Source organism: Camellia sinensis, chromosome 3 (assembly GCF_055761805.1).
Source record: "Camellia sinensis isolate YWXY chromosome 3, ASM5576180v1, whole genome shotgun sequence".
Lineage (NCBI taxonomy): Eukaryota > Viridiplantae > Streptophyta > Magnoliopsida > Ericales > Theaceae > Camellia > Camellia sinensis.
Window position 1 is genome coordinate 205,720,167 of NC_138963.1, and position 26,840 is coordinate 205,747,006.

At 32.0% G+C, this 26,840-nt stretch overlaps 1 protein-coding gene across 8 annotated transcripts; it reads right to left on the reverse strand.

Annotated features, from left to right (window-relative positions):
• Positions 1-18,097: 18,097 nt before the first annotated feature.
• On the reverse strand, positions 18,098-25,095 carry LOC145823054 (uncharacterized). Of its 8 annotated transcripts, none has more exons than XM_082922005.1 (9): positions 24,917-25,087; positions 24,624-24,800; positions 24,488-24,518; positions 24,129-24,224; positions 23,974-24,017; positions 21,433-21,613; positions 19,789-19,934; positions 19,542-19,609; positions 18,782-19,202 (listed from the first exon to the last, which is right to left on the reverse strand). In XM_082922005.1, the coding sequence occupies exons 6-9, from the start codon at positions 21,541-21,543 to the stop codon at positions 19,060-19,062; spliced, it is 468 nt and encodes a 155-aa protein (XP_082778131.1). In that variant the 5' UTR covers positions 21,544-21,613; positions 23,974-24,017; positions 24,129-24,224; positions 24,488-24,518; positions 24,624-24,800; positions 24,917-25,087; the 3' UTR covers positions 18,782-19,059. The 8 variants fall into 8 exon arrangements, with proteins under 8 accessions (XP_082778129.1, XP_082778128.1, XP_082778127.1 ...); XM_082922004.1 differs by having other exon boundaries at positions 24,488-24,529; XM_082922006.1 differs by having other exon boundaries at positions 21,433-21,537; positions 24,488-24,529; positions 24,917-25,083.
• Positions 25,096-26,840: the final 1,745 nt, after the last annotated feature.

Genomic DNA, 26,840 nt, shown 5'->3' on the forward strand with positions numbered 1-26,840 from the left:
TATCAACCAAATAAGTTTTCAAACGATTACGAATGAGACACGAATGGTCTCACAAATCACTCTTAGGTGAATTTCAAATAATCACAAATAAACAAAAGGAAAGACCTCACCAAATAGATGAATCAAAATCTTCAGAATTAGAGTTGTAGAAGACCCAAAATAACTTCACCAAATCATCCAACTATGAAGTCGATACCGATGTAGCCAACCGAAGATAACTGAATTTGATCTAAGACTCACACGGCAAGCTTGAATAACAAACCCACAAGTGCACCAAGCACTATCTCAACAAATATGACTTGGCAGCCACACTGTTCCACCGAACCAAAAACAAAGACAATATATATTTATATATATTGTTGAGTTTTGGACTATTAATCAAAACCCTAGTTGTATCCAAATTGAATTGGGTTTTCACAAATTAGATATAATGTATTAAAATATATTATATTATAACTAATCCCAAACCAAATCAAATTCTTTTAATAAACCAATTGGGTTCCAGACTCCACTAAGGAGGTATACCCAACAATTCTCCCGTTACCGACTTAGGTGGAGATATCAACTGTACCCGCCAAAGTTCGACGCTTCAAATGTTTGTCCCTCGACAAAGTCTTTGTTAACATATCTGAAATATTATCATCTGTGTGAACCTTTTTGAGTTGCAACAACTTCGAATCTAACACATCACAAATCCAGTGGTATCTCACATCAATGTGTTTCAATCTCGAATGAAAAGTAGAATTTTTACTCAAGTGAATAGCACTTTGACTATCACAATAAAGCACATACTTTTCTTGCTTTAAACCCAACTCTTGCAAAAATTTCATCAACCATAACTCTTCTTTGCAAGTTTCCGTAATGGCAATAAATTCAGCTTCGGTAGTTGAGAGAGCAACACATTTTTGTAATTTAGATTGTCATGCCACAGCTCTCCCTGCAAAAGTCATCAAATACTCCGAAGTAGATTTCCTGGAATCAACATCACCGGCCATGTCAGAATCTGTGAACCCATCAAGCATCGGCTTACCATCCCCAAAACACAAAGATAGCTTCGAAGTCCCTCGAAGATACCTTAGAATCCATTTTACCGCTACCCAATGTTCTTTACCCAGATTAGAGAGAAACCGACTCACCACACCAATGGCGTGAGCAATATCCGGCCTTGTACAAACCATGGCGTACATCAAAGAACCAACTGCTGAAGCATAAGGAACTTTCAACATCTCTCCCTTGCCTTTCTCACTTGTAGGACATTGATTCGAACTAAGCTTGAAGTGACCCGCAAGTGGACAACCAACCGGCTTTGCTTTATTCATGCTGAACCTCTCAAGAACTTTCTCAATGTAGCTTTCTTGAGACAACCAAATCAGTCCCTCTTTGCGATCACGAAAAATTTTCATACCAAGAATTTGCTTTGCCGGTCCCAAATCTTTTATAGCAAAAGACTTTCTTAACTCCAATTTCAACATGTTTATCATGGTAGAATCTTGACCCACAATTAACATGTCATCAACATAAAGCAAAAGAATAATAAATTTTCCATTTGGGAAATTTTTCACAAGCACACAATGGTCCGAAATGGTTTTAGAAAAACCATTATTCATCATGAAAGAATCAAATTTTTTGTACCATTGTCGCGGGGCTTGCTTGAGGCCATACAAACTTTTCTTCAATTTGCAAACAAATTTCTCTTTCCCTTTTTCCACAAAACCTTTTGGTTGCTCCATGTAAATTTTTTCTTCAAGGTCACCGTGAAGAAATGCGGTCTTCACATCAAGTTGCTCAACTTCAAGGTTTATACTTACAGCCATGCCAAGTACAACCTGAATAGAAGACATCTTCACAACCAGCGAAAAAATCTCATCAAAGTCAATACCTTTCTTTTGCCCAAAACCTTTCACAACAAGACATGCTTTGTACCTCAGATTCTTGCCATCATTCTTCAATTTGAAGACCCACTTATTTTTCAGAATTTTCCTCCCCTTAAGCAACTTCACTAAATCATAAAGTGTGATTTTCAAGTAAGGAATTCATCTCCTCTTCCATGGACTTTTTCCAATCACCTTTCTTTGCATGCTCAATTGCTTCTTGGTAGCTCTCAGGCTCTCCTTGATCGGAAATCAACACAAATTCATTAGGAGGATACTTTCTCGAAGGTTGCCGATCCCTAGTAGATTTCCTCAACTCAAGTTGTGGTAGCGGTTCTTGAGTTGGATGCTCTTCCTCAATTTCTTGCTCAACTTCATTAGGATTAGTATCATCCTCTACATCTTCAATGGGTGGCTGCACATCTCCCCCATTTTCATCATCAACAGAAGATGAAGGAGATGGATCTATGTCAATGAGATCACTAGTTTTTTGCTCCGGTTGATCGCCTTTGCCAAAGTCTTCAATTGTTTGGTCTTCAAGAAACACAACATCACGGCTTCGAATGACTTTCTTGTCGACCGGATCCCACAATCTATACCCAAATTCATCACGCCCATAGCCAAGAAAAATACATTGTCTTGACTTACTATCAAGCTTGGATCTCTCATCTTTTGGAATGTGAACAAAAGCTCAGCAACCAAATACTCTCAAGTGCTCATAATATACATCTTTACCAGTCCAAACTCTTTCTGGAACATCACCATTCGAAGGATAGGAAGGAGACAAATTGATCACATCAACCGCTGTCTTCATTGCCTCACCCCAAAAAGATCTTGGCAATTTAGCTTGTGAAAGCAAACACCTTGTTCTTTCCACAATCCTCTCGGCAACGCCATTTTGTTGAGGAGTCTTCTTAACTTTCTTTTGGTGCCGAATACCTTGGCTACGACAATACTCATCAAATGGCCCAATGTACTCACCACCATTATCTGATCGGATGCACTTCAATTTCTGTCCTGTTTCTCTTTCAACCATGGCCTGAAAATGCTTAAATACTTCTAGAACTTGATCTTTAGTTTTTAGTAGAAAAGCCCAAACTTTTCTTGAATAATCATCAATGAAAGTAACAAAATAAAGTGTACCACTATGTGTTCTAACTTTTAAAGGACCACAAACATACGAATGAATCAACTCCAAAACATTTTCTTTTCTAGAAGCAACATTTTCATGAAAAGAAACTCTATGTTGTTTACCCGCCAAACAATGAACACAAGTTTTAAGATGTGTACCTTTCAAACCGGGTAGAAGCTCTTTCTTGAACAAAACTTGTAGCCCCTTTTCACTCATATGGCCAAGTCGCTTGTGCCACAATTCGGTAGAAGTATCATCTTCAAGTGCATTGACAAGACCTTTACAAATTTTTCCTTGCATCGAATAAAGTGTATGAGTCTTCTTGCACTTAGCCACCACCAAAGAACCCTTTGTGAGCTTTCATATTCCATCACCAAATTTGTTGTTGAAGCCTTCATCATCTAGCTTCCCAGTAGAGATCAAATTGAGACGAATGTCGGGAACATGCCTCACATCTTTAAGTAACAACTTACAGCCCAAATTTGTTTCCAAGCAAACATCACCCATGCCAATAATCTTGGACAAACCTTCATTACCCATTCGAACAGAACCATAATCTCCTTTGGTGTAGGTAGTGAAGAAATCAACTCGAGAAGTCACATGAAAAGAAGCACCAGAATCAATCATCCAATTGCTCTCTTGGCCCACAAAATTGATACAATCATATTCACAAACGACCATGAGATCATCGGCAGTAACTGCTATTGTGTCTTCTTGCTTCTTATCCACACTTTTTTCACGCATTTTCTCCATGTTCTTGAGCTTTCGGCATTCTCGCTTTATGTGCCCTTTCTCATGGCAATAATAGCACTCAATGTCTTTCTTTGAAAAAGAATCATCTCTTGATTTGTCACGAATTTGATCACGACCATGAGAAGTCTTACTCATCTCCCTTGTTTTGCTTCGGTCTCTCACAACAAATGCTTCTGAATGAGAGGAACCCGCTGATTTCCTATCATAAAGGCCTTCTAATTTTTTTCATAAATCATGTGCTGAAGTTTCAGTAGCAACATGATAAAACACACTGTCATCAATCTATTGACGGATAACACCAACGACTTTTCGATTAAGCCTATTCCATTCATCATCTTTCATACCCTCGAGTTTGCCATTATCACCCTCAATGGGTCCATACAAATCTTTACAAAATAATAGGTCCTCCATTTTAGTTTTCCAAATTACCCAATTGCTTCCATTGAAGCTAGACATACGACCCATATTTCCCTCCATTGATTTACACAAATAAATAAACCCAAATAAACCGTAAGCTCTGATACCAGTTGTTAGGGAAAATATGTGATTCCCCACAAGTAAATCAATCAATAGAAATAAAAACTAATGCGGAAAAATTAAATCAAAGGCAACAAAAGAATTTTTACGTAGTTCCCTCAATATGAGGTACGTCCACGGGATCGAAATCTGATTCCACTATCAACCAAATAAGTTTTCAAACGATTACAAACGAGACACGAATGGTCTCACAAATCACCCTTAGGTGAATTCCAAATAATCATAAATACATAAAAGGAAAGACCTCACCAAATAAATGAACCAAAATCTTCAAAATCAGAGTTGTAGAAGACCCAAAATAACTTCACCAAATCATCCAACTATGAAGTCGAAACCAAAGTAGCCAACCGAAGATCACTGAATTTGATCTAAGACTCACACGGCAAGCTTTGAATAACAAACTCACAAGGGTACCGAGCACTATCTCAACAAATATGACTTGGCAGTCACACTGTTCCACCGAACCAAAAACAAAGACAATATATATTTATATATATTACTGTTCCACCGAACCAAAAACAAAGACAATATATATTTATATATATTGTTGAGTTTTGGACTATTAATCAAAATCCTAATTGTGTCTAAATTGAATTGGGTTTTCACAAATTAAATATAATATATTAAAATATATTATATTATAACTAATCTCAAAGCAAATCAAATTTTTTTAATAAACTAATTGAGTTCCAGACTCTCCTAAAGAGGTATACTCAACAGGATGACCATAGAAATATGCAACCGAGTATCCGGACTCATATATATATATATATATATATATATATATATATATATATGTTGAATCCTTTCATTTAAAATCTGTTAGTCCAAATATTATCTTTCGTCAAACATACATTGTCGGCGTTCAACCTACGCTCAAACCTACTCCTGCATACCAGCTGTTTAAATGCTGGAATTTAGGTTAAAAAAAAAAAGAACAAAAAGGGTCGTTAGTGGGTCCGGTGGACAATGAATTCTAGAGGTTGAGTTTGATTGTTACGCAAAATCCCAATGCATACCCACCAAAAAGAATAAAATAAATTAAAAATTACAGTCAAATTGTTTGAAGTTTCTTATTTGGCATTTTTTTTTATTTTAGTATAAAAAAAATCAAAATTTCAAAAAGTTTTTTATTTCTAAATTCAACCTGACAAGAAGAAGTGGAGAATTTATAAATAAATCAAAAATTTAAATCCAAAAAAAAAGGGTGAACTTTTTTTGCTTATTTAATTAAACATTTTTAACTTTTAATTTTATTTTTTATATTAATCTATAGAAGAAAGACTGAAGATGTAAAATTTTTGGAGAAAATTTTGAAAAAAAATTACTAAAACAAAAAAAAAAATTGAAGAGCTCACCCCAAACAAGCCTCAGTTATCGTAAAGGTGGATACAAATGGAAAAAAAGGGGCATCATGCTGAGATCCTCTAGGTTAAAGAAATATCATTTTGTTTTCATTATTTATAAATTTATGATTTAATTTTTTTAATTAATATACAAACTATTTAAGTGTGAGTACATAAGACCGGGAAAAGAAAACACACATTAGAAACAAATGATGCCTTACTTGAGCAATCTGAGATCAAGTGGACGTTTAGGATTGACATCTTTTAGTAGCTTTTTTATTAGTTAATTTTTTGTTTTTAGTGATTTTTTTTTTTTTTTGTTTAAAAAAAAAATTTGAAAAACTTTACACTTTTGGGTTCTCCTTAACTAGACCGACCGAAAAAGTAATTTTTTTTAAAAAAATAAAAAGTCTATATATAGAAGTAAAAAATAATTGACTTTTTTACTTCTTTTTTTATACAAAATTTTTCAAATGTTATTTTAGTTTTTGAATTTGTCTACACCAAACAGACTTGAAAAATAATAAAAAAAAATTACATAATTTTAAAAAAATAATTAAAAATTAAAAATTAAAAGAATATATATTTTAATCGTATGCCAAAAACACATGCAAAACTCCGTCCTCCAATCAAGACACTAGAGATACAACCATGTGGTGCCACCTTTCGTTTGTATAAAAAATATTTTAAATAAAAAAAATTGTAAAATAAATTTGATAGAAACCATAAAACTCATATACTAATGACTGAAAAAATAATTTCTAAAAAAGGTCAAAAACACTTTTCGTTCCAGTAAATTTGTTTTTTATTGATTATAAAAATATTTTCTTTTAATTTTTATTTTTTATTATACTAAACTTTGAAAATTGTGAAAACGATTTTCCCACTCAAACAAATGGTGCTTTAATGATTTCATCCTCCAATCAGTGGGCATGAATGATGCTGAAATGAACCTTCCTTTTAATAATTTCATGGAAAAAGTTCATGGAATTGGAATATGGCCAAAAGCAAAATAAAATGGTCCTAGTTTCAGTAGGGCACTGTCCCCTTAATCGGTGGTCCGGTGAGAAGTTGGATTATATACGTACAAAATGTATTCCAAAAAAAATCAAACACAGAAGATGTAGATAATAAGATTTGAAAAATATTTCATCTATAAAATTTCTTTTCAATAAATCTCCTTAATAATACAATAAAAAAAGACAAATTAATGACTTACACTCTTACACTCCTCTCTTCTTTCAAATTTTTCTAGCCAACCTTTAGGGATCATCAAATGGCACACAGGTAAAAAACACGATATTATCCAATTCGTCTCATGATCCGTCCCAGCCTGTCTCATCCAATAGAAGATGATTTAAGGTTTTGGACAAATGTTTGAAACCCAAGTCCACCCATGAACACGGCCTGTACAAGCTGCAAGGGTAAATCCAACATGATCATTCCATCAGCCTAACTCAAACTATCCCGTTCAAAAAAAAAAATTAATATTATCTACAAAAATAATACTATTAAATTCAATTTTAATCGATTAAAATTAACACTACAAGAAAAAGCAAAATTGGCGACTAAAAATAGAATTTTCATCTCTAAAAGTAGCTGAATTGGCGACTAAAATGGAATTAGTGGCGACTAAAACAGTTTGGTAGCCAAATGTATAGTTATTGGCGACTAAAAATCAGTTTAGTCCCGATTATATGGGTTTTAGCGACTAAAAAAATTTTAGTAGCCAAAAGTGAAGGTTGTTGGCGACTAAAAAAATTTAGTAGCCAAAAGTATAGGTTTTGGCGATTAAAAAATAGTTTGGTCGCCGATTATATGTGTTTTACCGACAAAATTAAATTTTGTAGCAAAAAGTGAAGCTTTTTGGCTACTAAAAAAAATTTAGTAGCTAAAAGTCTACAATCGCCGACTAAAATTCAGTTTAGTCGCCAAAAGCGGAGGTTTTAGGCGGGAATTAATTCTTTTAGCGACTAAAAAATAATTAGTAGCCAAAAGTATAGAATTAGCGACTAAAAAACAGATTTAGTCACCAAAAGTGGTCTCCTATTTTTTTTAGTAAATAATTTATTTTTTACATAAATTATATTGAATAAAAATAATTATGTTTATATATATAGTTTTATATTAATACGGGTCAATATACTATATAAATAATGTGTTACATATATAATCATGTGGTGTTGTAGAGGCATAGTGAAGAGAGTGTGTTGCTTAAGGTTTAGAATGTGAGAGGTTGGTGGTTCGAATCTCAGTGGAAGAGAAGTTTTTATTTATTTATTTTTCACGGAATGAGCTTTGGCGACTAAAACGTTTGGTCGGCGATTCATTGACTATTTGCGACTAAAAGATTAGTCGGTAAATGTGTAATTTTAAAAAAGTGTAATTGACTATTGGCGACCAAAACTTTGGTCGCTAAAGACCTATTTTTTGCCGACTAAAACTTTTGTAGTCGTCAATACCTCCGGCGACCATGTGTTCGCGACAAAACCGGCGACTAAAAAATTTAGTCAGGAAAACCAAAAAGTCGACTTTTGGCGACTAAAAATGGACTTTTGGCAACTAAAAATTTAGTCGCCAAATGTGCTTTTTCTTGTAGTGTAATATTGTTCTATATAAGAAAAATAATATTTGATAGTTCATATTATCCTTATAAATTGTACTTTAAAAAAAATACACAAAACACAATTTGTTAAAATTGAATTTGAGAGTGACCGGTGATATCCTTTTAACTCTCAATTTTTTACATATAACATTCTTATAATTTGAAAATTTAGTGAATTTATACTTTAATTTGATTGTTTTAATAATATTAATTAATTTGATCATATGAATTATTAAAAAAAAAAGTGTATAATTTAATAATATAAATCTAATAAAAAATGTATAACCCGGTTCAGTTTGATTTTGACGTGTAAAAGTTGGGCTTATGGGTATGGTTTTAATTTTTTTTAAATAAAAATCTCCTATAGTAGCCGGTTGACTAATCAAAACTTAAAAAATCTATTAATATATAGGAAAATGTCTCGTAACTCAAATTTTGTGGCTCAAAAGTGGCTTAAATGGCCAAAACGACGTCGTTTTGGCCATTTTTATGTTGTTCTGTACTCAAAACGACGTCGTTTTGGCCATTTGAGCCACTTTTGAGCCATAAAATTTGAACTACGTAGTATTGTACACTACAAGAAAAAACACCTTTGGCGACTAAATTTTTAGTCACCAAAGGTCCTATTTTAGTCGCCAAATGTCAAAATTTCACTTTTCCCGACTAAAAAGTTTAGTCGCCCGTGTTGTCGCCAATAAATGGTCGCGAATGCCTTTGGCGACTAAAATACTGTTTGTCGCCAATATGTATGTCTTCAGCGACTAAAGATTTCGTCGCCAATAGTCAATTTCTTTATTGGAAATTATACCTTTGCCGACTAAACTGTTAGTCGCCAATAGTTCATTTTTTATTTTATTATTTATACCTTTGGCGACCATTCACTTTAGTCGCTGAAAGTGTTTTCAGAAAAAAAAAATTTTGCCTCCGCTGCTCCCAACAGGTTTCGAACTTGCGCCAAACCCTTTGCACACGCCAAACCCTTTGCACAACACTCCCTCCACTCTGCCAGTATATCATCACATGATCATATATGCAATATATATTATTTATATACTATATTAACCGCAATTAATACAAAATAATATTTATAAATATAATTTTTTTAATTCAATATAATTTTTGTCAAAAAATAAATTATTTGCTAAAAAAAAAATTAGGCGACTTTTGGCGACTAAAACCATTTTTTAGTCGCTAATTGTATTATTTTGGGCTACTAATTATTTATTTGTCGCTAAAAAACAAGTTCTCAATTAAAAATCAACACTTTTGGCGACTATCCAGAAATTTCGTCGCCAAAACCACTACTTTGGGCGACTAAAATGGATTTTCGTCGGCAAAACCCCCACTTTCAGCGACTAAATTGTTTTTAGTCGCCAAAACTGCTATAATCAGCGACTAAACCTATTTTTTGTCGCCAAAACCGTAACTTTTCGCTACTAAAGTATTTTAGTCGCCAAAAACTGTGACTTTTGGCTACGAAACAAAGTTTAGTCGCTAAAAACCCTATATTCGGCGACTAAACTTCATTTTAGTCGCTAAAACCCTGCTTTTCGGCGACTATACTCTTTTAGTCGCTAAAACCTTGCTTTTCGGCGACTAATTTCATTTTAGTCGCCATTTGATGCACTTTCAGCGACGAATTTTTTTTTTTAGTCGCCGTTTGTGTTTTTTGTTGTAGTGGTATAAGACGTGGACATAATAGTTGACTAGCCCATCTCATGGATGACTCCTACCAACTTCGCCATGTCATTCCGAAGGATTTGTGGTAGAAAAATGTAGTTGTAACACTGCTGAAATTTTTTTATAGAAGGAATCAAACATTAAATTTGTCGCACATTGGTACAATTCTATGTCCAATTCCTTATGTGCAAGTTGCATTAAGTTTGACAAGGGGGTCATGATTATATAGGGCATTTGTTCTGCTTTTAAATCAGGCTCTCCCAAGTAAGTAGTGGGATTAGTCTCTCAGAATTTGTCGTTGTGCGTTTAAACTGGTCTCTGGACATCCAATTATAAATATATATACATATATATATATATATATATATATATATATATGACAAGGCAGTCGAAAAAGATAGTACAATAACAGATATGGCTCGAAAAGAAAAATTAGAAAATTCCAAAAACGCAATTAAGAAGGCTTGGTTATTTGTCCGTGACAATAACTGGCCACCAACTAAGATTATTAGGCAATTTTTTAAAAAATAAAATTTTATACAAGATATAAAACGTTTTGAAAGTATGAAACTATGGTGAGTGTTTTAGTTTAAAATAAAAAAGTTTACAAAATATGATATAATTTTGTACAAAAAATTTGGTAGCATAATATCATTCATTTAAAATAAAAACTATTTTTGGTGAATAGAAAAGAAATTTTGTACAAGAAATTTGTTAGCATAGGCCAAGTTTGGCTATCTTAAATAAGTACACACTTTTTATCTTTTTATCTTTTTTACATCACATCATCTCTCTATTTTTCTGCACATCTTTTCATAAAAAGACAAAAAGTACACTTATTTAGGTAATCCCAAATAATCCCATAATATCACTCATTTAAAATAAAAACTATTTTTGGTGAATAGAAAATAAAGTATATTAGTTTAGAGAAAGACTTGTCTATAGTTAGTGTAGCGGAGGAAGTAGCACGACAACATTTAAATACTTTTATATTATTATTTTTTAAGTTTATGTGTGTAACTTATCTAAAGAAAGAAAAGAAAAATTAATCATATCCTATCATATATATATATATATATATATTATTAAAAGTAATGTTTATTTTTAATTTTTTTTTCTCTCTGATGTGCGCATTTTTTTTTTTTTTTTATAAATATGCTACATCAATACACCTTTATACCTAATTATTTTTAAAATCTAATATTTAAAGACTTCTATTTAATCTTAACTATTGATAAACAAAACTTAATAAAATTATAGGTATTAAAAAATATTTTATGAATTAATTTTTTTCTATTTTTGTCAATTTTATTCAAGTATTCAATTTTGTTTTAAAATTAAGTACTAAGATTTTTTTATTATGTTTTTATCTAATTTATTTATATTTTAATACTAATTTATATTTAAATTAATATTTAACATGAAGTTTGTTAATACAAATATTTATATTTAATTTAAAATTTATATAATGCTAAATAAAAATAAATACGTTACATAATCAACCTATATATTTCTTTCTTAATTATACCACAACATTCTTATATTTAATCTTTTAAAATAAATTATGTATAAATTCTATTTCTACATATTTTTATTTTCCAAATGAATTAAAAAAAAACGAGTTATTTTATTATGTCATAATTTAGTGTCATATAAAATTATTATATATATTTATTTAAATCACATTTTCATAGCATGATAAGATTAAGATTATCAAAATACAAATAAATAATGTAACTAAAATTGTTATATATATATATATATATTTAAGTAACACTTTTATAAAATGATGGGAGCTAAGATTATTAAAATAAATAATTAGAATCACTCTTTAATTTTAAATTACTATTTATTCCTCTAATTTAATCATTATTTCTAATATTAAAGTGAGTATTTATTTTACTATGTTATAAAAATATCATATATATATATATATATTTAAAATACACAATTATACAAAGATTGCACTGCATATTTAACAAAAACAAAAAAAAAAATTCAAAATAATTTTATGCATATGTACACACAATCATTATATATTTATTTATGTTATATTTTTATGTAATAATAAAATTAATAATCCTGTTTGGTTTCAATTTTCAGAATTCACTTTTCAAAAAATTTTACTTTTGTTTTTTGTATTTTTTTGCACGGAATTTTTTAAATATTTTTACCAATTTTTTTTTTAATTTTTAGACACGCCTAACATAAATACATTTAAAAAGTATAATATTGTGAAAAAAGTTTTAGAAAATTCACTAAATACCAAAAATATAAAAAAAAAAAATTACAAAAATTTAATACATTTTCATATTTTTGTGTATTTATTAATTTTTAAAATATTTTACTATTTAGATACATCTAAATAAGGTGCATCTTAAAAAAAAATGTGCTTAAAATTTTAACGGAAATGAGCCGTAGCTCGAATCCAATGGCTCGAATTGGCTCGAAAGAGGGAGAGAAAAGAGGAGGAAGAAGCAGAGGAGAAAGAGGGAGAGAAGAGAGGAAGAAGAGAGGAGGAAGAACAGAGGAGAAAGAGGGAGAGAGGATCGTCGCTGCTCGCCTCGCCACCGCCGTCGCCTCGCTGCCGCCGATCGTCGCAGCACCAGCGATCGCCGGCTCTGCCACGCCTCCGCCCCCGGCCCCCGCTTCCAACTCCAAATGTTGGGCCCCCTCCATTCCCTACTCCTCCTCCCCCTCCAGTCCCTCCTCCTTCCTCATTCCTCTTCCTCCCCTTCCTCTTCCTCCCCTCCTCCTTCCTCCTTCCTCTTCCTCCCCTCCTCCTCCTCTTCCTCCCTCCCCTGCTTCTGGTTCTGCTTCACCTTCATCTAAAAAACGAGGCCGTTTTTGAATTCGAACCGTTTTTGAATTCGAACCATTTCGAGCCGCTCGGTTTCGAGCTACCTATCACTGCCGAAATTTTAAACATATTCACTAAAAACAAAAAAAAAATAAAAAACTCAATTTTTATAAAACTGAATTTAGAAAACTGAAATTAAACACAATAAGGGTTGGTTTGGGAAGTAGGTTGGTTTTTTGGCTTTTTGAATTTTTTGGCTATTTTAGCCTGGGCTAAAAAATCTGATTTGAGAAGAGCTTTTTGGCTTTTCGGTCTTTTTGGTTTTTTTTATGAGAGAATAGTGTAATGATTATGGGTTGGATGTGATGTTTTATTTTTTATGACTAAAATAATCTATTTTGTCTTTTGTGGCTAAAATAGTCAAATTAGCCATTCCCAAACGGACCTTAAATGTTATTTTGTTTCTAAGACATAAAATATTATTTTGAAAAAAAAAAAAAAACTTAAGCCGTGCGATGCACGGTCAATGCTAGTTCGATCATCATAATGGATGAATTGACATCAAATTGTAAGATCCAATCCGGCAAAGTTGACCCATTATTTTGAAAGAAAAAAAATTTAAGCCGTGCAATGCGCGCCAGTTCAATTATCATAATGGATGAATCCCCGTCAAATTGTAAGATCCAATCCACCAAAGTTAACCCATTATTATTAAAAGTAGTATTTTTTTTAATGATTTTAAAAGTAATATTTGTTTTCAATTTTTATATCTTTCTTACGTGAATGTGATATATCTCTCCTATATTGTGCATTATTCTTTTCTCCTATTTTTTAAAAATATCACAGTAATATACCCTTATACTTAATTAGTACAAAAATATAATATGTAAAATAATTATACTTAATTTGAACTACCTATAGAATTAATACTTTATGAATTAATTTTCATTTATTAAATATTAAAATTATTTTTTATTTTTTGTCCTACCTTATTAATATCTTAATATTAATTTATATTGAATTTTCTATTTAACATGAAATTCTTTACTACGAAATATTTATATTTAATTTAAATTTTATATATCAATAGACAAAACATATGAATAATTGTAAAAGAATATTACAGAAAAAAAATTAATACTTTAATCTATGTAATTTTTTTTTTATACTCCAACTACAACATATTTATATTTAATTTTTTAAATAAATTTTATATAGTTTCTATTTCTACATATTTTTATTTTCCAAATGAATATAAAAAAAATTAAATAACTAGAATCGCTTTTAATTTTATGCTACTAATTCTCCTAATTTAACTATTAGAATCAATTTTAATTTTGCGTTATTATTTCTCCTTCCAATTTAACTATTAATTTTAATATCAAAATAAGGGTTTGTTTTACTATCTTATAATTTAATATATATCATATAAAATTATTATATGATAATTATACTTTTATAACACAATAGGACTATAATTATCAAAATACACAAAAAATTTAACTAAAATTGTTATATATAACTATTCAAGTCAGTGGCAGAGTCAGGAAATTGAGTTAGAAGGGGCACTATTAATTATAATTTGTTATGTAAAAAAAATCACGATTAACATTAAGATAATAATAATTTTATGAGTTAAATTTAAGCATAAAAAAATTACATATTTATTATTAATAGGAACAAATTAAAATTCTATAATAGTGTAGAATAGCTCAATGGTGATGTAAGTTTGTAATTCTAACACAAAATTATGGATCAAAATTCTTAATTTTAGAAAATAAAAACACATCGTTTATAGCACAAATTATTAAAAAATCTTTTTAATTTTTATTTGATAGAAAAATATTAAAGAGATGACATTGCTTACAAATGATGTGTTTCGAATGAAACCGTTTTAGAATACTATATAACATTGCCTACGTGATGCTCAAAGCATGAAAAATCACAAATCACACTAAGCAGTCTGTCAATTGCTTGAAAATAATAAGTTCATTATATCCAATCTATAAGATTTTTCGTTATACTATTGGTTTAAACTATTACATAATAATACCAGATAGTGTTATCAAAGTATCAAATAATTACTTGTTGTGAATAATACAATAAATCCTTAACAAAAAAACATGTTAAGAAAAAAAAAATATACATTTTTTATATGACAACAAAACACACAAAAAAAAAAAAAAAAAAAAAAATTTCTCAAAACTGAGGGGGGCACGTGACCCCCTCATCCTTCCTTCCCTCCGCCCCTGGTTCAAGTAACACTTTTATAAAACGATAGTGCTAACCTTATCAAAATAAATAATTAAAATAATACTTTCATTTTAAATTAAAATTAATATTATTCTGTTATAATACATATATTGTAACAAAAAATATTTTTTTGAAAATAAAAACTAACCGCACGGCTCACCGCTAGTTAATATAAATCATAATTGAGTTGTTGTCTAAATTTACACAATTGACGGTAAAGTAAATCATGCGCACACACGAATTGAAATTGTAAAAATTTACAAAAATATTATACATGTATTGAATTTTCATCTGATTTTTTTACCATTACACCTAAAAATATAGGTCTTATGTGTATTTTATTATTAATTTATTAATTTATTTATTTTTTTTACATGATATGGTAAGATCCAAAATCTCAAATCACAAAGCCATATTGCACAATTACTAAGTTAAAATTTTTGATTCAGTCCTATGTGTATTTAAGGCAAGCCTCATGCTATTGTATGGTGATGAGGAAATTTCGTCCATATATTTATTTTATTTTGATAATTCAAGGGTATCTCCTATGTGTATTTTATTTTTTGATAATCTAAAAGTGTCTCCTATATGTATTTATCAATATAGACCTCATGTTTTTGTACTAAAAATTAACCCTTTTTTATGTACAAAATAACGGTTAATATGTTAGTAGCTAAATTAGATTATATCGCAAAAATGTCTTTTTAAAAACTTTTTTTTTTCAATTTTTTTGTTGAACAAAACTTCTCTTCATAAATTCAAATTTAAAATCTCACTTATTTTAACGTCTAAATGTCTTACTCATATTTTCTCCATCATCGATCCCATGAGCAATTGCATGGAATATCTAAACGTGAAGTTGCGATACATGAAACGTCAATTTTATTGTTGTCCGTTGCCATCCATTTGAAGCCAGCCTATAAAGAAAGGTGGAAATAGGGGCCGGTGGGACCCAAAAAAAAAAATTAATGATAAACTATATACATTTTAATAATTAAAATATTATATATTTTTGTAATTTTTTTGCAGTATACACTACTAGAAAAAGGGGTAAATGACACGGAACTTTTTGCGACGGTATACGTTGTCATCACAAAAAGTTACTTTTTGCGACGGTTAATATTCCGTCGCCAATAGTCACGTATTTTGATGGTAATTTCTGTCTCAAAAAGTAGGAAGCATATGTTCAATGGTTTTTGCGATAGTAAACCTATCACCGTCGCAAAAGGCTCATTTTTTGCAACGATTCTTCCCTCCCGACGTAAATATATATTTTTTATTTTATTTATTTTATTTTTATTTTTTGCGATGGGCATCATTGTGCCATTGCTAATAGCCACAAAACCCCCAACATTCCCAAATTTCTCAAACGTTTGGCGCCCTAATTATTTCGTTTTCCCTCTCTTATTCTCTCTCTCTCTCTCTCTCTCGCTTTCCATCTTCCATCTTCCATCTTCCATCTTCTCTCTCTCTCTCTCTCTCTCTCTCTCTTTCTTCTCATCTCTATCTTTCATCTACAAGTTCACTCCTGCCGGCATTAGTTTGTTGATCCACCTTCACCAAGCCGACATCGCCGCCCACTCTCTCTCGATCTCGCCCTCGATCTCGGTCAGTACATGGATATCACCTCTTACAACCCCAATAGCACCAACATGGAAAGAGTTCTAGGTAACCCTCATCTCCTCTCCTTTTCTTTCCCCTCATACTCGCTCGCACAGACCCTCACAATCTCTCGCTCTCACTCTCGTGTTACCCTTACAAACTGTTTGTAGCAACAGCAGCAGCGACTTCCCACCGATTCTTCGTCTGGCATCCAGGTATATCTCTCATCTGCTATCATCTACTCTCATTGCCTTTCCTCTCCTCTTTTTCTCTTCTTTTTTCTTCATTGGAATCAAACACTCTTCATTGGATTTAACTAAAAATAAATAAATAAATCAACCCTAAACCACAGTTTTAATCCAATGCATTATGCAACAGTTTCACAATTAAATCTCGTGTTCAATCTGTGAAAAGTGATACTCCATTTTTGTCTATGCAAGTATGAGTGTGGGATTGGAACCCTAGAAAGTGATGCAGAGATTGGAGATTGAGAGAGAGAGGAGAGAGGGTGTGAAGGGTTGATTGGTTGATTCAAAGTGCTATGAATGTGTTTGATGAATGTGTGTGCTCTTCACCTGCCTGTTTCTATTTGTTTTGGCGAATGTGTGTGCTTTTCATTTATATATACAAACAAAACTACAATATTTTCAGTGCAAAAGGTGGAAAATGTTTTGGGGGGTGAGAGAATTTAAGTGGGTTTTCGAAGAATGAGAAGTTGAGAGTAAAAATTGGGGAGATTCTGAAATGACACCTGCGTTGCTGTTTTTATTGATAAGTGATATAAGTATTGTTGCCTGAATTCTGAAAAAATTCACCGAAGTAACATTTGTTTATCGATGTGATGTAGCAGGCTCGATGCATGTTGGCAAAACTAGATATTTACAGGAAGTTCACTAATGCTTTGGCAGTAGCTGTTATTGTGTCCGTAGGTTGGATATGCTATGAAATAATTTTTCTTGTTTGGGAAATAAGGCTTAATTAACCTTCAAATGTGTTAAGAAATGTCAAGTGTTTAACATGAACCACTATAGGACAATGGAAAGCACAAAGGGTCTATTAAAAACCATTCTCTACGATGAAAAGGTCTCAATAACATAGTGTCTGGCTAAGACCAAACAAAATTCACTGCAAGAAAATTGACTTTTAGCGGCGTTTCAAAAACGCCGCTATAGAACTTAAAAACGTCACAATAAGATTTTACGACGTTTAAGATTTTTGTCGTAGATACGGCCGCCGCAATAGCTTAGCAACGCTTCAAAAACGTCGCTAAACACATTAGGCAGCATTTTTTTAAAAACGCCGCCAAATACTTAACGCCGCTAACTTCTCTGTGTATGACATAATGCTGACATCATTTAGTGGCGTTTTTTCACAAAACGCCACCTTTCTTCATTTTCGTACTTGCCTCAAATATGATGTCATGATGACTTCATTTAGCGACTTTTTTTTTCCAAAAAACACCATTTTTTTTTTAAAGAACAGAAAGCCCAATTAATTGAGAATTTAACTAGAGAGAGATTGAGAATTAGCTGAAAATTTATATAAATTTAACTAGGAACAAAGATTGAAAATTAACTAAGAACATAGGTTGGCTCAATTTTGAATTATAATGCAAAATTGAAGACTAAAAATTTCACTTTATCTCCTTGGAAATTTATACAACTTTCCAAATCTCAATCATGCACTCAGTCTGAATTTTCTTCAAATCATCCCCCATTTTGTTGTTCAACTGTGCAAACCAATCTGCAATCCAATCTTTACTTTGCCACCAACATAAGTCTATTTGTTGATACTAATTATCTTCATAACACCCTGATCAAAAATAAAATGAAAAATGAGAGCACACATAATCAACACAACTTGTTAATTCTAAATTGCCCTGGGTTTCCATTTCGATTGGAATTTAAAGGCTTGGCAATTCTAACCTTAGGTTGTTTTTGTTGGAACAACTAAAATAAAATTTCAGAAAACTGGATAAACAGAGCTAGATTGAATGGTACATATACAACAAACATCATATAACCAAAGCGATAAAACGGTTAGCTTGAAGTTTTAGACTCCCAAACAGGAATTGTATCAAAATATACTAGAGACAAGCATAAAGCATGATGGGCTACAGGGTAACAAAGATTAAATAGAATAAACTTCCAGCCATCAAAGGGTGTCTTTTCCCCATTTTTTGGTGGACCATGATCTAGGTAACTCAGCAAGAAATAAAAAATAAACCAAGAGTTGAATGACCAATGTTATAGAAACTACAAAACACTTTTAGGATGCAAAATGATATTTTTAAGATAATCTCTTGTAGCTTCACAAAATCAAAAGCCAAATCATCTACATATTGTTGGTTGCTATTGGTGTAAATCACATTTTTTTTTTCTTTCCAAGCAATTGCAAGCAATGAAAAATAGTACTTTATCAATTTACATGGGAACTACACTGAAATGATTATTAGCATGGCGAAATCTCGACTCTCTTCCCTAGCGCTTCTTTTTACCTTTAGCAAACCAAGCTTTAAAATTTGCGTCACAAGAGAAAGACAAGGAAAGGGGGAAAGGGATGAAAGAAAGAAAAAATACCTCACTATATGTGGTTTTTCCCTTGCTCTCCACTTTCTTACAAACTGAGAAACAATTGAAGCAGATTCAAATTTTTACCAAAACGAGTAATTAAATATAGTTGTAGAGTTGTCCTCACTAATATTACTCAATGCATAGATTCATCTAAAAGTTAAAGGCCGTTACCCAAACCTAACCTTAGTATTATTTTGCACAAGTGACTGCCTTCACATGGAAATTTTATATGCCGTTGTTCAGAAATAAAAATAATAATTAATTAATTAAAAGATTAATATAGCCAAGCTTCATTGATGGAATGATTTAATTGAGCATACACTAGAATAGAACCTGATGCTATAAAATATGCATGAATCAATCAAGTCTATATAAAAGAAATTACTGACTTATGATACTGAACTGGCGCAGACCCCCACCAATGATTCTTGATACTCGTTTCTTCTTTGTGGCACTACTATTTAGGGAAAAGAAATTATAAAGTCAAAACCAAAATAAAGCATCAGTAAAATAGCATATCAACCTGCAAGATCACCAACTAGCACTGAACATAGAAATTCATAAAAAGAACTCAATAGTCTTCACAGTTATTTGGGAAAGGAAAAGAAAAACTGAAAAAAAGAAGGATATAAGTACCCATGGATTGATATCTGAGGATCTTTGTAAGCAGCTGCAGTACTATTGTCGCTTGTTGAAGCTGGAATGGAACCCTCTCCACCAGAATGCTTTTGACCAAAAGTGTCCAATATATCTAATTCAGGAAGTGTGATACCCAATAATACCTATGGAAAAAGTCTGTTATAACACACAAAATGAAATACAATTTGTGTTTATGGTGAAATGGTGTCAAATGAAGCCTGTCAAGCTCACAAGACTAACCATCATATTTTTATGTGGCAAATGACATAATCAAGTGGGCATGATTTTTAATATGCAACATGCTTAGACAACCATGAATACTCAACCAGTACATACACCTACTGAGCCAACCTCTCCACAGAGTGTAGTGTCATAAGAAAAAAGAACAGTTAATTTAGACATCAAAACATTAGTATGTTAAAAAAGTTAAATGAATATAAACAATTATAAAATTTTCATGAACATTATTGAAGGAAGCAATATAAACATTGAACATAGTTTAATGAACAATATAAACATAGTTTAACTTTTTTAAGATTTTCAAGCTAAGTTAAATGAACAATATAAACATAGTTTAACTTTTTTAGCATTTTCTAGTCTGACAAAACAGCTTGAAATCAGTCTGGTACCCAATGAAAGGTAACTTCGCATCTCCACCAATAAAGACAGAAACACAAGTGAAGCAATTGAAAACTGCAAGCACTTATAGTAAAGTGGAAATAGAAAAGAGATGAAATTTAACATATTTGTTCTTGTTCTTCTTCCTATTAAAAAAAAAAAAGTGACATCATTGAACTATGTTGCATGAACAAAAAAAAGGTGTTAAGCAGAAATCAAAATGTCAAGTGAACAAACCTTCACAGTAACTTTCTTGTTCTCCACAGGTATAATTAACAGGATAAACACGTTCTTAAATGCTAAATCTATGGCTACAAAGAAAGAAAAGACTTTCAAATGTGCATCGGAGATGAGAAATGGCTATGAAAGTTTTGACTTGACAAGGTATAACAACAATTTTAACAAATAGAAACATCATCTATCAGCAAACAAAGCCATTCCTCTTATTCTCCTTATCCATCTCTTAGCAAACAAAACCACAGACACACATGCAATCATCATCTAGTGAATCAAATTACCCAATAAAAATCGATTATACATAAAAAAATAATAATAATAACAAGTGGCGCTGGACCTTTGTCACTGTTGTTTTTAGAGAACTTGCATCACTTCCATAGCCAGGCTCAGTCAAACCCTGTTGAGTGAATAAAAGATCATTGCTGCATGCTTGCAGCAGAGACAACCACTGACGTAATATTAGGAATCTAGACACATGCTAAAACAAAAAAAGTACAAATCCTTACCCAAGAACCTATGGTTTTTAATTGTGCCAATGAAGGTAAATATTTCTGCTTCTATGTTTCAGATCCTGCTAGTGCTGTTGTTGATAAACCAAGAAAGTATCAGAGACCTCATCATCCATCACCCATAAGTATACGACTATTGGTTATAATTTCAAACATACATCAGCATAATATCAACATATGTATGTATGCAAGTATTTAAAAAATCATACACCCAACCTTAAACAAAACAAAAAAATATACCGTAAATCTCTATAAGAATAAAATTTATCAATCTTACTGCAAGGAGGAAAGATTGAAGCCAGAGTCGCTTGGGGGAATGCAATGGAAAGATCCAATGCTGGTAAGTTGAAATAAGAGCTCTTTGGCTCGTTGTGTTGCTCATCTGCATTCATTGAAGCCAAGTCTTTCAATTAAATGAACTGCCAAATCATGATTAAAGTAGAAGATGATTTCACTATCTACAAAGAAGATAGTGAAATCATAAATTAAAAAATAATTTACAAAAAATAAGCACACAAGTGTGCAAGTATTTACATGATTCGATTGTAAATCTACGTTCAAGGGTGAAGAACAACAGAGGAATTTCATATATATAGAGAACACAATGAATCAACTACCTCAATGCAACTATATGTGACAGAAGCTCTCAAAACCATACACAAAGCCATAGAACCCAATATATACAAGGATCCCAATAGTGCCAAATTGAGACAAAAAAGACCCAAATACACAAACCATTTACCTCGCCATTTACCCATTAATCAGGTGATAATCCAAGTTAGATTCAAGACATACCCACAAAATTCTTCTCATTAAATGTTCAAACAATTTCTTAATTACATCTCACATTTTGAATGGATACATGGATGGTTCAAACAATTTCTTATCAAATGTTCTTACATCTCAAATGTTTAAAACATTTCACACATACCCATTAATGGTTTGTGATGTATGTATATGTAGATGGGATCTCACATGATGGGATCTCACATGAAGAAAGCAATTTTTGAGGAGCAGACAGCAAAGGCTCTAAAGAAATGGCAAAAGGCTGCTAAGGATAGAAAGAAACTAAGAAAAAAGGAAGGAGGAACACCAGATAATTCTGTTTCTGGGTTAACGAGTGGTGAAAATACACCTAGCCGAGGCTCATCACCCATATATTTGCTCCACAAGCACAAAGTGTCCTCAAGTGCAGGACCAGAACTCGAAAGTGTTCCCAATTCTCCGAGATCTTACCAATCTGATCTTGATACTAAGCTCTCAGAAACTGAGATTTTCGCTCATGGTAGGTATGATTCAACGACAAGACCTCATGTTAAATCACAAAGAAATGATCATGAATCTCATAGTATTGATTTTTCATTTGTTAAGCCTTAGACAAAAGTAAATAAATCTGATCATAACAATCCAAACCATAGATAGATTTATGTGTTGTTGTTACAATTAAGTTTATTGACTATTCTTTTTAGTTTATGTTTGGAATTCTTAATAAAATGTTATACACTAATTGTCCATTTTCTCTATATATGATTGGTAATTTGGTAGTTGTACTTCCTTCACGACAAGGCAGGTGGCAGGCCAGCCACTTCTGAGGATTGGCTTGTTAGTTGTGACCAAATTTTTGAATAACGAAATTTCCATTTTTAGTTGGTGCAACTAAATTTCTATGAAGGTGTCATTTTGAAGTGATTCTTAATATGTTACTTGTGAAATATGCCTTGGACTTTATTTATTTATTTTTGTTAATTTCCTTTGGACTTTATTAAACAAGAGTATATCTATGATTATGGTCAGTCTTACATATACAATAACTAGTAACTTTTGTTGGATGGATCTAAAAAAGTAGGCAAAATAACCCTAATAAAAAAATCATTTTTTTTTTCGTTAACAAGTTGCTGATGTAAATACTCAATACATACCTTTTGCAACCACCATGTGATGACCAATGGAGAGAAGGGGTGAGTTGGTTGAGAAACGTGTTTTCAATTTTTAGGATTTGGATCTTAATAATGATTTTATAGAGAGACAAAATTATAATAAAAAAAGTAAAAAAATAAGTGGGCGTAATGAAACTTTTTGTGGTGTAAATAGAGAGTCATCCAACCCTTAACCCAGCGAACAATTGACACAATGTTAAAAATTCAATGATAAAATTGATGTAATTAAATAAATAAAAAAACCAAATTGATATAATTAAGAAGCAATATAGATATAATTTAACCCCCAACTTATTAGAAAAACAAACAATATATTAATTCCAAACCATAGTCGTAGTGAGGTACAGCGCATATCATCACTACCATGTTTCCTCTGGATCATGAAAATGAAGCTTATCAAGAAAGCATTTGCAATAAAAACAACAAAAACTTTAGAACAAATATCTCTAGGTCCATCATGAAACAAAGAAAAAGTCTGGAGTTCCAGACTTAGCCACTTAAATATTTTTTTGGTGGAAGATTTTATGTAGTATAAGATTTATATATAGAAAATTTGATTTTGGCAGAATTCTACTCAATTCAAACACGATAATTCACCAAAATAATTATCCTAGAAATCCCAGAATTGACATGCCAAACAAACTAGTAGTTAATCAGTTAGTAGAGAAACTCTTTTGTTGTGATCTGTTTTGCAACTACAAAACAGAGTAAAACTGGAGATCAACTTACAACTAATTTCATTCTCTTACATGTACTAAAAGTAAATATAAATAGGTGAGACGAGCATGAAACAAAGGTTTGTAATCTGTAATTCAAATCATCAAGTTTCTCTTATAAAATATATTATATATATGCAAGCATCTAGATTTCAGGACAAGTACCTCATTATCAATAGGTTTTTCTGGTTTCACAATTTATGGTGTACCTAAAAGTTGAAAAGGTAAGAAATTAGCTTGATCTGAAAATTAGTAAGCATTTGGCTACTGTGAAAACCTGAACTAAATAAAATAAATAAAAATTTACAACTTGGGTTTACCTTCAAAGCTTTTGTCGAGACTACCGGCTCCTTTGAAGAGTTGATTGATGTATGGCCTGCAGTACAGAACCCCTCAAAGGAATTGTAGTTGCCAAGCTGCAAAATAAAAGGCATTGTTCCACCAATATACAAACATAAATTATGTTCTACCAATATACAAACATAGATTGAAAAAATTGAAAATAGTGAGATTGAAAAACAAAAAGATCAAAGTGAATGAGATTCTATTGAAAAGAGAGCAGACCAAAAATAGCAAGTGAAAAGATTAAAAAGAGTAAAACTCGACTGAAGAGAGGCCGGATCGAAGATCTGATGGAGCAATAGAGAGAGAGAGAGAGAGAGAGAGAGAGAGAGAGGACCTGAGGGATAGTAGCGACGGGAGGACCAGACCTGAGGAGGAGCTTCAACAGGCAGAGGGCATCCAACGCCATCGATTAGCAAAATTTACCAACCTCTCAATACAAAATAGGCGATTCAGAACAGTCTAATCCACACCTGTTCGAGCTTTCCTTGGAACAGAAAAGCCTATCATTTCATCGGCTGGTTTCCACTTGCTCCGATTCAATCGGTCTCGGTCCCGGTCCCTGTCTGGATCCCGATGATTTTGATCCTTCTTCACTCCTCGGTCTCGCAACCCCGCTGATTTGTGAAACTCAACCGAACCATCTTCCTCTGCAAAGTCATTAGAATCAGAATCAAGAAAAACAAAACCATCAAGAAATTTCAACAAAATGAATGCAAGAATCAGTGGATTTAGAATTAGATCTAAACAAGTGATCGGAATCAACCTTGGTGCATCTCTCAAGGACCATGAGGAGATAGAGAAAACCCTAGATCTAGGATGAAGAGAGAAAAAGATAGAGAGAAATGGAGAGAGAAAACAAAATGACGGAAAGAGAAATGGGAACAGAGGGAGACGGAGCACCGTTTAAAGGGGAACACGCGTGTCTTAATTTCACTTTTTTATCTTCCACAACGTTTTTCAAATAAACGTTGTCTAAAAAACGTGGTTATAGACCAATTTTGTTGTAGTGATTATTAGCATTTGAACCATGTAGAGTGCAAGAATGAGGGCCAAGATGAAAATCCCTGTGGAGAAAAAAAATGGTTTAAAGGCCTGCTATTATCTGCTTCTTTGTTAAAATTTGTTGCGATTGGCAGTCAATTTCTTTCATTGAATTTTTTAAGATATGGTCAACCATTTGTTAAGTCATTTGCAATTTCAACTTAGATCATATCAAGTAATCGGGAAATGATGTATAGAATTATCTTGCACAAACACCTACGTTTCACTTCACTAGTTTTTCACCTCCTATTCAAGAAAGAAGAAATTTTAGAGATTGTACCTCTTCCCACTTTGGCAATGTAATCACTATAGTATAACATTGTTTGTGCAGCTTTACTTCAAGTCATCGGATGTGTATAATGAGCAATGGCAAAATGCTTAGATCACCCCTGCCTTCTGGCAAGTCCTATCTTTCTCTCTACTCTACATCATCTGTGTATGGGTTAGAGGTTAGAGAAGAGAGAGAGAGAGAGAGAGAGAGAGAGAGAGAGAGTGGTTTGAGTGGGTGTATTGGGTTATATAGTTTGAGGGATTTGAACAAAGTAGTGTGTTTTAGGGGTTGGGATTGTGAAGGTCTGGTTGAGAGTTGAATGAGAAAGTGTTGATTGATGAAGAAGAAGCCATTTGAGCAGTCGGCAGGTCAAATGGAGCATCTCCAACGGTAGTAGGCATTTTACCTATCTAAATATTACTATAAAGTATATATTTTATTTTGCCTATCAACTGTTTTATGTTTTTACTCCAACCATGCTCTTTATTTTAGCTATTTATCCAAATACTATTAATTTTATAGAATGCCACGTCAACAACAAAGATGGAGGGAAATGATCCTAATGATTGAATATGTTTTGCCTAGCGTTGAAGGCTAGCTACATGTAGCTAGTGAATATGAGCTGAGCCAAAATGCCTAATCATATGCCTAGTGCATTGGAATTGAAAAAAGTGAATCACACTAGGCATTTTAACTAATAAGTATTATATGCCTAGTGCATTGGAGATGCTTACAGGGTGCATGTCTAATTTTAGAAGATGGTGTTTTTTCTTGGGCCAATTTCTGAAACTTTTCTCCAGTGGCCCAAGGTTAATTATTCTTTTGGTTAATTCTACTAACAAACCTCTTATTGAAACACAATTTAATCATTAAATTTATATAATAATTAGCATGATGTGTGTGTAATTAAAATAAGTAAAATTAAAATACAATTTTTATTATATTTGGTATGATAGTGATCTTTTATGTTTGGACTAATTATGCATTTGAATTGTATTTTGTATTCCTTCTAAAATTAGTTTAAGAAGCAAAAAAAAAAAAAAAAAAAAAAAAAAAAAAACAAATCTACATAAACAAATTGTTTAATTTTCTTTACTTTTTTCTCATGTAACATGATTGTTAAAATAATGTGGATTAGGAAATGGGTAAAGATAATTTTAAGGAGCAAGCCATGTATTTTGGGCTGTGATAAAGGGGATAATGAGATGGTGGGATTGCATAGACATTGTTACAAACACTTTGTGGACTGATTTGACTTTGGTCTCTTGAAGGTCTCAAGGAACATTGATCTGGTCTATGGAGGAGGTAGCATAGGCCTCATGGGTTTGATTTCACATGATGTTCGTGATGGTGGTCAGCATGTCATCGGGTGAGA